Below are 12,021 nucleotides of genomic sequence, written 5' to 3'. Positions count from 1 at the left end.
ACCCTTAAAGTTATGAGCAATGAGTAGTGCCTGTCCCTTGTCTGTGCAGGGAGAATGGGATCTTTATGTCCATCCTTTGCCATAGGTGTCTAATTTGAGCACAGCACGGATGGTGTGAGCACCCTCCCTCCTCTTTCAAGCGAGGCTTTCAAAAGCAAGGATGCGACTTAGGAATCTGAACACTCTTGGAAGCATTTAGAACAAGAAGGGCTCAGTTCCCAGCTAGATCTGTCATTTTTTTGTGGTTGTTTTGAGGAGCCTGGGCTAGGTGTGGGGTTCCTCTGAAACTCCACACAGAGGTGTACATTGAAGCATAGACATTTAATTCAGACAGCACAGTGCCAGTCACAAATGTCTGGAATCGTTTTCCAGAGGCTGTGATCATCCGCTTAACTGCTTTGCCTAAACCACATTGCAGAAACTATTCACATAAATTGCATCCTGTAATCGAAAGTCCTGGGAAACAGAAATCATTCAGGGTTCCCAAGGAAAACCCTGCAGCAAAAGTCTCTTCCCACGGTGTAAATGTGATTCTCTTTTTGGCCTTCCGTTAAAAAGCAGTCTACAAATAAACTCCGAGTGTGTGTGGCTTTTTTATCTTCCCCTTTTTCCTCCAGTATGGGGAGAGGAAGTGATAAAAGCCTAATAGAGCTGGCAAATTAAATTGTGCAGAAAGGACTTGACTTTAGGCTACACATTTTAGGAAGATACAATCTTTGTCAGATGAGACTTAGCCCAGATGTAAGGGCCAGCAAGGGATAAAGTTGTCTTTCAGCATGTGGGTTGGAGACGGGCTTAAGCAGGGCCACACTCATCCTTTTTCTTTTTGAGTTCTCCCTGTTTTTTTCCAGTGGTGGAAGAAGGAAGACCTCACTTCCTTTTTCCTCCCTCCTCAGAAATGGGGAAAACAACTGGGGAGAAAACAAAAAGGACAAAAGCATCTTTCCGCTGAATCACTGGGAGAGTGATCAAAACATTAATTTTCTTCACCATAATATTACTTCTCCAGAAGGAGGAAAAAGCGTTTGCCAGCAAAGAAGAGCATTGGCGAAGCCTCACTGCTCTTAATTTCAACACATGGCTAGAACCTAGAAAAGGTGGGGAGACTTGCCATGTGAGCACTGTGAACTCCTTGCTGCAGCCAGTGCTGCCCTGCCTGCTGCGGGGGCAAATTCCCCTCCAGAGCCTCCCCTTGCCTTGGCCAAAGGCCGTCACATCTCCACTGGTCACTGTGGCTCCAGTGAAGGAGCTGTGCTGCTCCAGCCTCTTGTTTATGTAGCAATCTGGGTTATCAGCTTCAGCAGCTTCCCTGAGGCACTGATAAAAAGGGGGGGAAGCCTGGTAGGAGCTGTTCCCTGAGTCCCAGGGGAGAAATGAGCATGCTTGGAATTGTTGCGTGGTCGGTTCCATGGTGTGAATATTTTTAAGTATATCTAGGAACTGGTTTTCTGCAGAAAGTCGCTGACTATTACTTATTTTGACATTCAAATGACAAAGTAGGGGTGGCTTATTTTGGGAAGGGATTTTGAGAGGACTGGGCAAGGATTTAAAAGAGATTTAAATCTTTTTCATGGAAAAGGGCTAAAATTAGGTTTCCGTGCTCACGCTGACAAGTCTAAACGGAGCTGGTTTTCAAAATATGCTCAGCGCTCATGAGAAACTGTTGAAATTCCTGAGTGTGCTGGGGTCATCTGTCTTGTCTCAACCTTTAGGCTGCCTTCCCCACGGGATGCAGAGATGGCAGCGACCCAAATCGGTGCAGCCCAGAGTGCTCGGGTCTGCCTGTCTGGGTGCGTTAATGGATGGCCCTGAGGCGTGGATGTAGAAGTGAAATGACTTTCCAGCTCTTTCTCTCTTCCCTGTTGCCCTCGCATGGCACGTTAGAAATACAGTGCACACGCAGCGGTTTGGAGGTGGGGGTGAGGTGGAGGTTCAGCTGATGGGTGTTGTGCTTTGCCTCCCCAGAGCTCGATGCCCCCACCAACCTGCGGTTCCTCAACACCACGGAGCACTCGGTGCTGGTGCTGTGGACGCGGCCCCGCGCCATCATCACGGGCTACAAGCTGACAGCGGGGCCTACCAGAGGAGGGCAGCCCCGCACCTACAACGTGGGAGCCTCTGCCACCAAGTACCTGCTCAGGAACCTGCAGCCTGGCACCGAGTACACCGTGTACCTCGTGGCGGTTAAAGGCGACCTGCAGAGCAGCAGAGAGACCGGCGTCTTCACCACTTGTGAGTGAGACTCGCGCACCTCACGTGCTGCTCTTCCTCTCTACCCTGGCCCTACTTTAGGACTTGTGCTGAAAGTGCCTGTTGTGAGGTGATTTACAGGAGCAGCCCTTTGAAGCAGCATTCCAGCAGAACAGCCTGGGAAATTCTCCTTGTTGTTCTTTATGAAAGCTCGTTGGCAGGAAAGAGTTATTTGCATCAAAAAGCTTTTAGTGAGGTACATTTCAGCTTTCCTGGTTATTAAAAACGAGAGGGAAAATTTATTGCTGGTATCTCACTTTTTCCTTAACTGGACGGCAGAGAAATTTAATTTTACTTGATCTTCCTAATTGCTTGGTTTTGGCATGACAAATCAAGGAAAGCATACAACTCCCTTAAAATGGGCAAGGAATAATTAGTCTGGTACTTACATAAAGCTGAAAGCAGTCATTTCTCAAGCCCAGCCATACCACCTAAGGCAGCTCAACTGCTGTTACCCAAACTGACACAAACACGGTATTCCATCTTTTTATTTTATTTTATTTCGTTGCATTTCAGTCATCGGCATTTGTGATGCTGGTTTGGAAGAAATATTAAGCAAATTTTGGGAGGAAATGGAGTTCTGTAACAACCCCCACATACTTCTAAAAAGAGCAAATAGATTCAGTGTTTAAATAATGGTGATGCTATCATATAAACTAGCAAAACTCAAAGCCACCCAAGCCCAGAACCACATCCTCTTCTCAAAAGAGAATGTGGTTTCTTTTAGAACAATGTGAAACTAAAACAAGGGCTCAAACTTTTAATCAGACTAACATTGTTGACATTGGCAAGGTGCTTTTTGCTGACAGTCTTATCTATAAATATTCCTCAATTAGAATATGATTCGGTATCCTAGATTTAAGATTGCCTTCAAATTCTGGCTTGTCTGAATGAAACCAGTCCAGCTTGAGGCTATAGATTTGATTTACCAAGCCTCTTCATCAATGACATCGCTAACAAGGCCCATTTCAGATTAATCTCAGCGTTGTTGTTCAGGCTGATTCTGGCATGCACAAAGGCTTTGGCTTCTGTGTGATGCTTCTGATAGATGTCAGTGAGACCACAGATGCCTCAGACTGAGGTTGGCTCCTTTCTGCTGACTTCACAAGATGTTGGTGAGGGATAAGATGGTGCTTGCTGGGACAGCTGGATGACAGACAGGGGTGTGGTGTTCTGCTGAGTGGAAGGCGTAGGGTGGTTGAATCAAAAAAACAGCTGAGTTTTGAGGAACACTTTGGATATCATGCCAAAAAACGGGATTCCCCAAATTCTTGGGGCTGGATGCATAGAAGATCATGCATCCGCTTGAGTATTTTTGTTTTCCTAAGGAATAAAAGCTGTGGCTGTGATTAGACTTGCATACTGTGTCTGTCAAGCCCAGCAGCAGACAAAAATCAACTGTCAGATCCTTCCCAAATCACTGGATTTTCACAAATGATCTAGTTCAGCACTCATTTCATACCTCTGGCTATTTGTGCTGCTGTGAGTCAGGTTTTCAAACTGTTCGGAGCCATCACAGCAGGTAGACTTCAACTCTGGTCAATTCACTCCACAGATCAGCCTGCTGGCTCTGTTCCTCCTTTTAACACAGAAGTGACCGAGACCTCTATTGTCATCACCTGGACACCTGCCCCAAGGATTGGTTTCAAGGTAAGAGGAGCAAGGTCCCATGTTGGTTTTTCCTCTTGCTTCACAGTGGCAGGGAGGGCGGATTTTAAAGCCATTTGCTATGTGGTGGGGAGGGCAGATTAAAGCCATTTCCTGTGTGAAGATGGCAGCACAAAGGGGAGGGGTGCAAAAGCACCTGTTCCTTACAGGAAGAAGGTTCAGGTGACAGAGGTCAAGTGGGACATCCAGACCAGAAGTTACAGGACTAACAGCTGGAGTTGAGCATAAGGGCCCCTAGTGCTGCTGTTGGGTGGTCAGTCAGGGTGCTGATGGCTTGTGACTGCAAAGCAAACCTCGCTCCCCTGCAGCTGGGAGTGCGCCCCAGCCAGGGCGGAGAGGCTCCTCGGGAGGTGATCTCGGACTCGGGCAGCATCGTCATCTCGGGGCTGACCCCCGGCGTGGAGTACACCTACAGCCTCACAGTGCTGATGGATGGCCAAGAGAGAGAGACCCCCATCGTCAGGAGAGTCACCACACGTATGGCGCTTGCTTTTCCACCATCATTCCTTCTTCCTCTCCCCGCTGCCTTCTGGTCCTCCCTCGCTGCCGTGGTCTGGCTTTTCTTTGGGCCGCAGAGGGGACAGTAGCGCTGACTCACGCGGCGCAGGGTCACGGCTTCAGGGGAGTATTTTTGGCTGATTCCAAAGGTTGAGGGTGTCATGGGGAGAGGGGTGCTGAGGCAGCCAGCATGATTCTCAGTGCCACCAGTGACCCATTTGTCTGCACACTTGCAGCACTGGCTCCACCAACCAGCCTGCGCCTGAAGTCCAATCCTGACACTGGCATCCTGATAGTCTCTTGGGAGAGAAGCACATCTCCAGGTAACCACGTGAACTCACCTGTGCTCAAACCTCCTTAACACTTCTTCTCTGTTGCCTTGCAGTTTGGTGGGAAATTTACTGTTGATTAATTTGAAGGGAAATGTACGTGTTTCTAGATACATTTAAGGATATAATTCACAGTTAACTACAACATGCCGTAGGACTCTCAATGATATGCATTCTGTGTAAAATGCTATTTTGGAGCTTGAATGTGTTAGACTATTTCAGCTGTTTTAAGGATTTGAAGGGTTTCTTCAAGTTATCTCCAGTGGCTGAAAAAATGTCTGAGAGAAGGAAAGCAGAATGGACCACAAAGATTTTTGGAAGTGAAATGAGTTTGTGCTATGGAAAGTGAGCGTAGAAGTTCTGACAATGTTCAGGATGAGCTCTTTTCCCACAATAGCTGATGGGAGCTGCACAATTGACTCCCATAGAAGGTGGATTGAAAGTTTTCGAAAACCTCTGTTGGTAGCTGAATCTTTTCCTGACAGAGTGCTTAGAGAAGTTCCTCTCAAAACTCCTGAGGTTTTCAGTTTGGTGAGGTTTCAGAGGGAACGGAAATGCCACGGGTAGCTCCCAGGAAGCTCATTTCATGGTGCTTGACGAAGCAACCTCTTGCCTGCTGGGCTCAGGGTGGCAAAATCCCTTGTAAAATGTCATGTGTTTGCTTCAGCTGTTGCACTGAGGACTGATGTAAGTGGATCCAGCAGGAGACTCCTGACACTGACCTCTGTATTTCAGGCATCAGCGGGTACCGAGTGACCACTGCTCCCACCGATGGGCAGCAGGGCTCTACCCTGGAGGAGGTGGTGGGTGCAGATCAGACCACCTGCACCTTTGAGAACCTCAACCCTGGCGTGGAGTACAACGTCAGCGTCTACTCTGTCAAGGATGACCAGGAGAGCATTCCCATCTCAGAAACCATCACACCAGGTAACGAAAGGTTGAGCGGCAATTTCAGCTGCCCGAGCTCACCCAGAGCTCTACATTGCAGAACTTGAATCAGTCTGATGGTAGAGGGCTTGGACTTCACATTTAGTCTCAAGAAGCAGAATAACCACATTCCAGCATGTGACAGACCTTCTTACACCTGTGTCCTTCTCTGCATGGGCAGCCTATAGTGTGTGTCACAGGCTGGTGGTCAGCACATGGATCTGCTGTATCAGATCTGAGCTGGGCAGCAGCAGGGATTTAACTTAGCCCTGAAGAGCCCCAGCATCTGGAGCACAGCTGGTGGGAACGGGAAGTAGGTGAAGAGAGGTATGAGTGGGAAGTGCACACAGGAGAAATTCTGGCAGCAGTAGTGGCAGAAGATCACTTGAGCCCGATGGAGAGGAAAACCAAGATGGAAAGGTCCATCACTGTAGCACTTGAGAGACAGAGTGGTGTGGGCCACCTCACTGTGGGGACTGCAGAAACTGCCTTTGTAGCCACAGTAGCAAAATTAATACCCATTTCTCCAAATGGTTGCATTTAATTTTCGTTTGTTTTTGTTTCTGCTCTGAGATGATGCCAGCTACTGTGTTTGCTTGCTCTTGTAACACTGCTTTAAAATTTCTGTGCTTCACCGAAGTGCTGTGTGCTCCCTGGGGTGAACTAATACTGTGATGCTGCATAGTTATGCAGTAATAGCTTTAGCCCTTCACCATCTTCTGGTGGGGGAAAGCTAAGAATGTATGTGTCTGGCTTTTACAACTCTTTAAAGGTGATATGGTACATGCATTCCGTGTGGATAAACAATTATTTTACAGAAAACTGGTGGTTTTTTTTCTTTTTTTTTTTTTTGCATCTGTTCTGTAAAATAAGTGTTTTCCAAGAGGGACATCAAAATAGAACATAACCACTATTATTAAAGCCATATTTCTGTCCTGTAATCTCTTTTCAAACTAACTTGTAATGAGCAGAATGGATACAGAGTCCTGCATCTTTGACTCACTGATGTCTGATCCTGAGTGAGGAAGAGCATCCATTAGTTCCCACTGATTTCAGGATCACCCTGATAAAGTTACACAGCCAAATCTTGTGGCTTAAATCAATACCAGTTTATTGACTTGAGCAGCTGAAGGTTTGGCCATTGTCAATTAAAGATGCATCTAAAATTCCCTATTCCCTGCCCAGTTCTGCTGGTCCTAACATGCAGGAAGTGAGCACCTTTGCTAATGGAATAATATCAATAGGGAAAAGTCACAGCTGTGCTTATTTTCCCTACAGAAATTTAGGCAGCATCTAAAAGGTCATTAAAGAGCATTCTTATTCAGAGAAGCTTGAGATTTTCAACTATTTTAGCCATGTATGTCAGGCTCTTGACCACATCATTCAGAGGCATAACCTCTGAATTCAGGGATGTTGTCACTCTGACAGAATGAATACCATCTAAAGGTAATTTTTAACCATTTACCCTGTTTCCAAGGAAGTTTTCTGTTACTTACTGTTCCATGTCATCTGTTTTTAGCACGTATATTGCAGCAGTTAGTTGGTAAGTAGAACTAGAGGGATTCTGGGCCAGACCCTCAAGCCGTTGCAGGGATTTGAGGCTTTTTTCCAAGTGCAGTGTAAGTAGTTCAGACAGTGGACAGTCTACCCTAGAACTTTGTGAAGGTTCTCACCAGCTGAGGGTCTGATTTAGCTCCTTCAGATGAGCTGATATTTTTGTGATCAGTGGTAAAAGTTAGATTCGCCATTTAACAAGGATTTTAGGGGGTCAGTCAACAGGGCTGTTTTATTTGCACTTCAGTAAACTTTGCTCTCTTGTAATTTACCTGTAGAAAGAAAAAAGGGCTGTGTTTTCTCTGCTTCTGTTTTTGTCAGAACACGATGGGTCTTTGTGGCTTATCATTGCTCAAGTTAAATCTGCTGCAAGTTAAGTGCCTCTTGTCGGGCTCTTTGAAAATTACATGTCTGAAGAGGATTGGGGTTTCAGCTTCTGAGGGGATCGGGGTTTCAGTTTCTGTCTGCCCAGGGGAGCAGCTGGAGATCGCATGGAAGGGTGAACATAGGAAAACAAACTGCAAACAGCGAAAGCAAAAACGCGCCGAGAAACACCAAAATCCTTCCTTTTCCCCCAAACCCGAGGAAACTGTGCATATCACCGCAGTTGCTTCCAGAGTTCTGTCGATGTTAATAGTGATGAACACTGCTTTTCTCTCCCTTGTCTTTCTTTTGCCTCCGTGTGTCTCTGCCTCTCCCGTTTGCTCTTTAACTCATTAGAGGTGCCCCAGCTCACTGACCTAAGCTTTGTTGACATAACTGACTCGAGCATCGGCCTGAGGTGGACCCCGTTAAATGCCTCCACCATTATTGGGTACCGCATCACAGTAGTTGCGGCAGGAGAAAGTGTCCCTATTTTTGAAGATTTTGTGGACTCCTCAGTAGGATACTACACAGTGACAGGCTTGGAGCCGGGCATTGATTACGACATCAGTGTAATCACACTCATTAATGGCGGAGAGAGCGCCCCTACCACTCTGACACAGCAAACGGGTGAATTTTGAAAACTTCTGTGTTTTGTGACGTGCACGGCGTCACTGGCTGTCACTGGCTGTCGGCGTGCCGGGGCTTTGTCCAAAGAGGGATTGAGCCGCTCGCTGCGGGGAAGCCAGACAGACCCAGCTCGCTGCTTTCCCTGTATGGCAGCTGGGCACGGATGTGGCGCTGCTCATTTTTGAATCGGAGGCGTTTTAATGCCATGAATGGCTGCAGATTCGCCAGGCTCATTCACCCTCTGCTATTCAGATTTCCAGGATCCAGCTGGAATCGAGAGCCTGAGACATGAGCTGTGTGTTTGCCAGACTTTCAAACTGTCATTCCCCAAAATAGGAGTGCTAAAGGGCGGAGCAGATCAGCAGACACCCGCCAGCCTTGACAGCTGTTTGAGCTTCCAGGAGCCTGTTTGTGCGGCGGCCCCACTCTTTCCACAATGCCCCAAAGGATGCAGAGGGACACCGCTCCCTGAGCACATGCCAGTGACAGCCATGCCACGCCGTCGAGGGTCTCTGTAGTGCATGAGCTGAGGGCGAGCTGGAAACTGGTTCTTGCATGAAATCCTGTTGTGTTTGAAAGTCTTGAGGCTGTAAATCCTTCGACACCAGTAGAAGTAGAGTCATAGGAAATTAGTGATGTACCCTCTCCTCTCCTGTGTGTGCATGTATGGATTCTAGATGAGATTACTTTTCCATCTGTAAGCTGCTGTATGGCAACTTTAAACCTCTCTTGGCACCACATCTGTGATACAAAATCCAGCTGCTAGAAACACATTACTGAAACTTGCTACCTTGTTTTTAAATTGGCCCCGTGGGGTACATTTAACATATCAGGAGTAGCCATGAGGTTAAAGCAGCCCGACAGTAGTGCAGATACATTCTTCTCTTAACTGTAGTAGAACCGAGCGTAGTTTAGAAGTCTGTTTGCATGAGTCTGATGCTGTAGTCTGTTGTGCATGAGATACTTTCTCTGGTGATTGATTCCCTGAACAAACATTTCGATCAATATGAATGAGAGAACTGAGGCAGATTTGTTCTTTGCTGTGTAGCTGTGCCTCCTCCCACTGACCTGCGCTTCACTAATGTGGGGCCTGACACCATGAGGGTGACCTGGACTGCCCCGACCTCCATCGTGCTCAGCGGTTTCCTGGTGCGCTACTCCCCCGCCAAGAAGGAGGACGATGTTGCAGAGGTGACAGTCTCACCCTCAGACAACATGGTCATCTTAACGAGTAAGTGGGTTATCTGAAGAAGTCAAGCAAACACGAGAAGCCCCTCATCATAAGATCATAAGATTGCTAAGAGAAAAGACCTCCAAGGTCATGGAGCTGAACCATCAACCCAGTACTGCTGTGCTCACCACCGAGCCATATCCCCACATCCCCTGAATGCTTCCAGGGACGGTGGCTCCACACCTGACCAGCCTTTCAGTGAAGAAAGTTTTCCTGATATCGAACCTCAACCTTCCCTAGTGCAGCTTGAGGTCTTTTCTTGTCCCATCACTTGTTACCTGGCAGAAGAGGCTGACCCCCACCGTGCTACAGCCTCCTTTCAAGTAGTTGTAGAGGGTGGGAAGGTCCACATGACACAAGATGAGGCAAAAAAAAAAAATTGTTTAAGTGTGGCTGGCCAAATTCTCAGCTGATGTAAAGTGATGTTGCAAGTAGCCTCATACAAACTCAGACCAGATGGGTTTTGGCCTCTAGCTTTACCCAAGTTAAAGCCAAACCACAGGCAAGTTTCTTCCTGTCAATCCAAGGACAGTGATGAATCAGGCTATGAGGCAACTGCATTGATTTGCAGCCTGGTTAGGCATTAACAGTGAAGACATGTTGCTTGCCTGGTTTGCCAATAATGTCAAGGACTTGCAGAGCAGAGGTTCAGGGAGAGCATCAGAATATGCAAAAGGTCATTGCTCCTTTGACTTTGTATGCTCAGACCAGAAAACACATCCTGTTTTGGAACCTTACAGGACATGGCAACAAAATGTGGGCATTTTCCAAAAGCTGACAGTAATTTTTGGGGCAAAAGCTGTGTTGTGTTTGCAGTTGGTTTTTTGTTGATCCCCCCCCCCCCCTCCCATCTGAGAATCCATTTGTTTAGGAGAGAGACAAGATCTGTTTTTGGAATAAAAAACTAAATCTAGAGCTTGTCTGAGTAAGAACAGCTGTGTTGGAAATCCTTTGCCCCATTTCGGCTTGTATCAGCTAAAGCTTTGGCCTGGTAGATAACTAAACTAGTAGATAACTGGAGGGGACCTTGTAAAAAGGTATCCAGTAAAAAATCTCCACAAACTAATGAAGCAATGACAAATTATATCATGCTCCTTCAGGCTAAAGCATTGCCAGGAACCATAATGCCACAAAAAATATCTGATTTAAACTTTTGATTGTCCTGGAGGCTCAAATCTTCCATCAAGTAAAACCTGATTGTCTCCTAAGAAGCACAGTCAAAATTATGCAGGTTGATTACCTTCTTGGTGTTAGCAAAGAAACATGTCCAAATTCCTGTTCTTCAACTCCACAGACCTGCTCCCTGGCACGGAATATCTGGTGAGAGTCTACAGCGTTTCTGAGCAGCACGAGAGTGCACCTTTGTATGGAGTCCAGAAAACAGGTACTTGGATGCACGTGTGGTCAGTGCCATCCTTTGAGAATTCATTAATGGGACTTCATTACTTTTCTTTTTACCCTGTGATGATGCCAAGCGGTTTGGCTGAGCTCAGCCTTGTGTCTCCTGAAACACCCAGGTCTCGATTCCCCCACCGGCCTGGACTTCTCGGATATAACGGCGAACTCCTTCACGGTGCACTGGATCGCTCCTCGTGCCACCATCACGGGCTACAGGATCCGCTACCAGCCCGAGCAGGGCGGGGGCCGGCCCAAGGAGGAGCGGGTGCCCCCCTCCAGGAACTCCATCACCCTCACCAACCTGCTGCCAGGCACCGAGTACGTGGTCAGCATCATCGCCATCAACGGCAGGGAGGAGAGCCTGCCCTTGGTTGGCCAGCAGACAACAGGTGAGCCTGGAGGGAATGCTGGATTTGGAGCGTCCTTCGGCAAAGCGGTTTTTGTTAAACCACATCTCCCCTACCAGCTTCGCTCGTGAGGAAGTGCCTGTGTACTGAGGTAGGGCCTGATTTAGAAATAGGTGGGAGGACCCATGGTGCTCTCAGATGTTTCTAGGGCCAGCAGAGCTATTTTCTTCAAATCCAATCCAATGCCATGTGGTTTTTAACCAGATAGATCTCTTTGGAGAGGAGTGTGGCCCAAGCCAAAGGACAGCCAGATGAGTAGCAGAGGAGCATGGTATAAGTGGAGTATGTCGCTGATGTACAACTGTGTTTAAACTCCCTTGTCAATTCTGTTTTTCTAGTGTCTGATGTTCCGAGGGACCTGGAAGTCACTCCTACCAGCCCCACCAGCCTCAGGATTTCCTGGGATGCTCCTGCAGTGACAGTCAGATACTACCGGATCACGTATGGTGAAACAGGTGAGGGCAGGCTGCCACGGCTGGTCCCAGACCTGAAACTCTGTTCTGAGGTCATGAAAGCAAATAGCAAAGGCACCTTGGGCTGTAGCAGACCTTGAGGTGCCTTTTTTAAAAAAGACCACCTCCTATTTTGTCTACCCAAAAGAAAGAGCATCTGGAGTATTCCAGTAATTTTACAGGTGGTTCTGTGTATGTATTTCATTCTTCTTCTTGGAATGGTCAGAATGACTTTGACCCAACAACCACTGAAATCAACAGGGTCCTGCCTTCAGCTTGATGCACATAGGACTGTCTTGGCTTTTGTAGAGATT

At 47.3% G+C, this 12,021-nt stretch overlaps 1 protein-coding gene across 4 annotated transcripts in view; it reads left to right on the top strand.

The window, feature by feature from the left end:
• Positions 1-12,021, top strand: part of FN1 (fibronectin 1) — a 50,905-nt gene that overhangs the window by 23,561 nt on the left and 15,323 nt on the right. For 2 of the 4 annotated variants that reach the window (XM_040070200.2, XM_040070199.2), the window contains exons 20-29: positions 1,966-2,232; positions 3,806-3,900; positions 4,227-4,395; positions 4,653-4,739; positions 5,481-5,672; positions 7,947-8,219; positions 9,268-9,450; positions 10,745-10,834; positions 10,968-11,237; positions 11,594-11,710. In XM_040070200.2, the coding sequence (XP_039926134.1) occupies positions 1,966-2,232; positions 3,806-3,900; positions 4,227-4,395; positions 4,653-4,739; positions 5,481-5,672; positions 7,947-8,219; positions 9,268-9,450; positions 10,745-10,834; positions 10,968-11,237; positions 11,594-11,710 (1,743 nt within the window). The remainder of the gene's footprint in view (positions 1-1,965; positions 2,233-3,805; positions 3,901-4,226; positions 4,396-4,652; positions 4,740-5,480; positions 5,673-7,946; positions 8,220-9,267; positions 9,451-10,744; positions 10,835-10,967; positions 11,238-11,593; positions 11,711-12,021) is intronic. The other 2 variants (XM_040070203.2, XM_040070202.2) reach the window with 1 other exon arrangement.

Source organism: Hirundo rustica, chromosome 7, assembly GCF_015227805.2.
Source record: "Hirundo rustica isolate bHirRus1 chromosome 7, bHirRus1.pri.v3, whole genome shotgun sequence".
Taxonomy (NCBI): Eukaryota; Metazoa; Chordata; class Aves; order Passeriformes; family Hirundinidae; genus Hirundo; species Hirundo rustica.
Note: the sequence above shows the minus strand (reverse complement) of the source record. Positions and strands in the feature narration are given on the sequence as shown.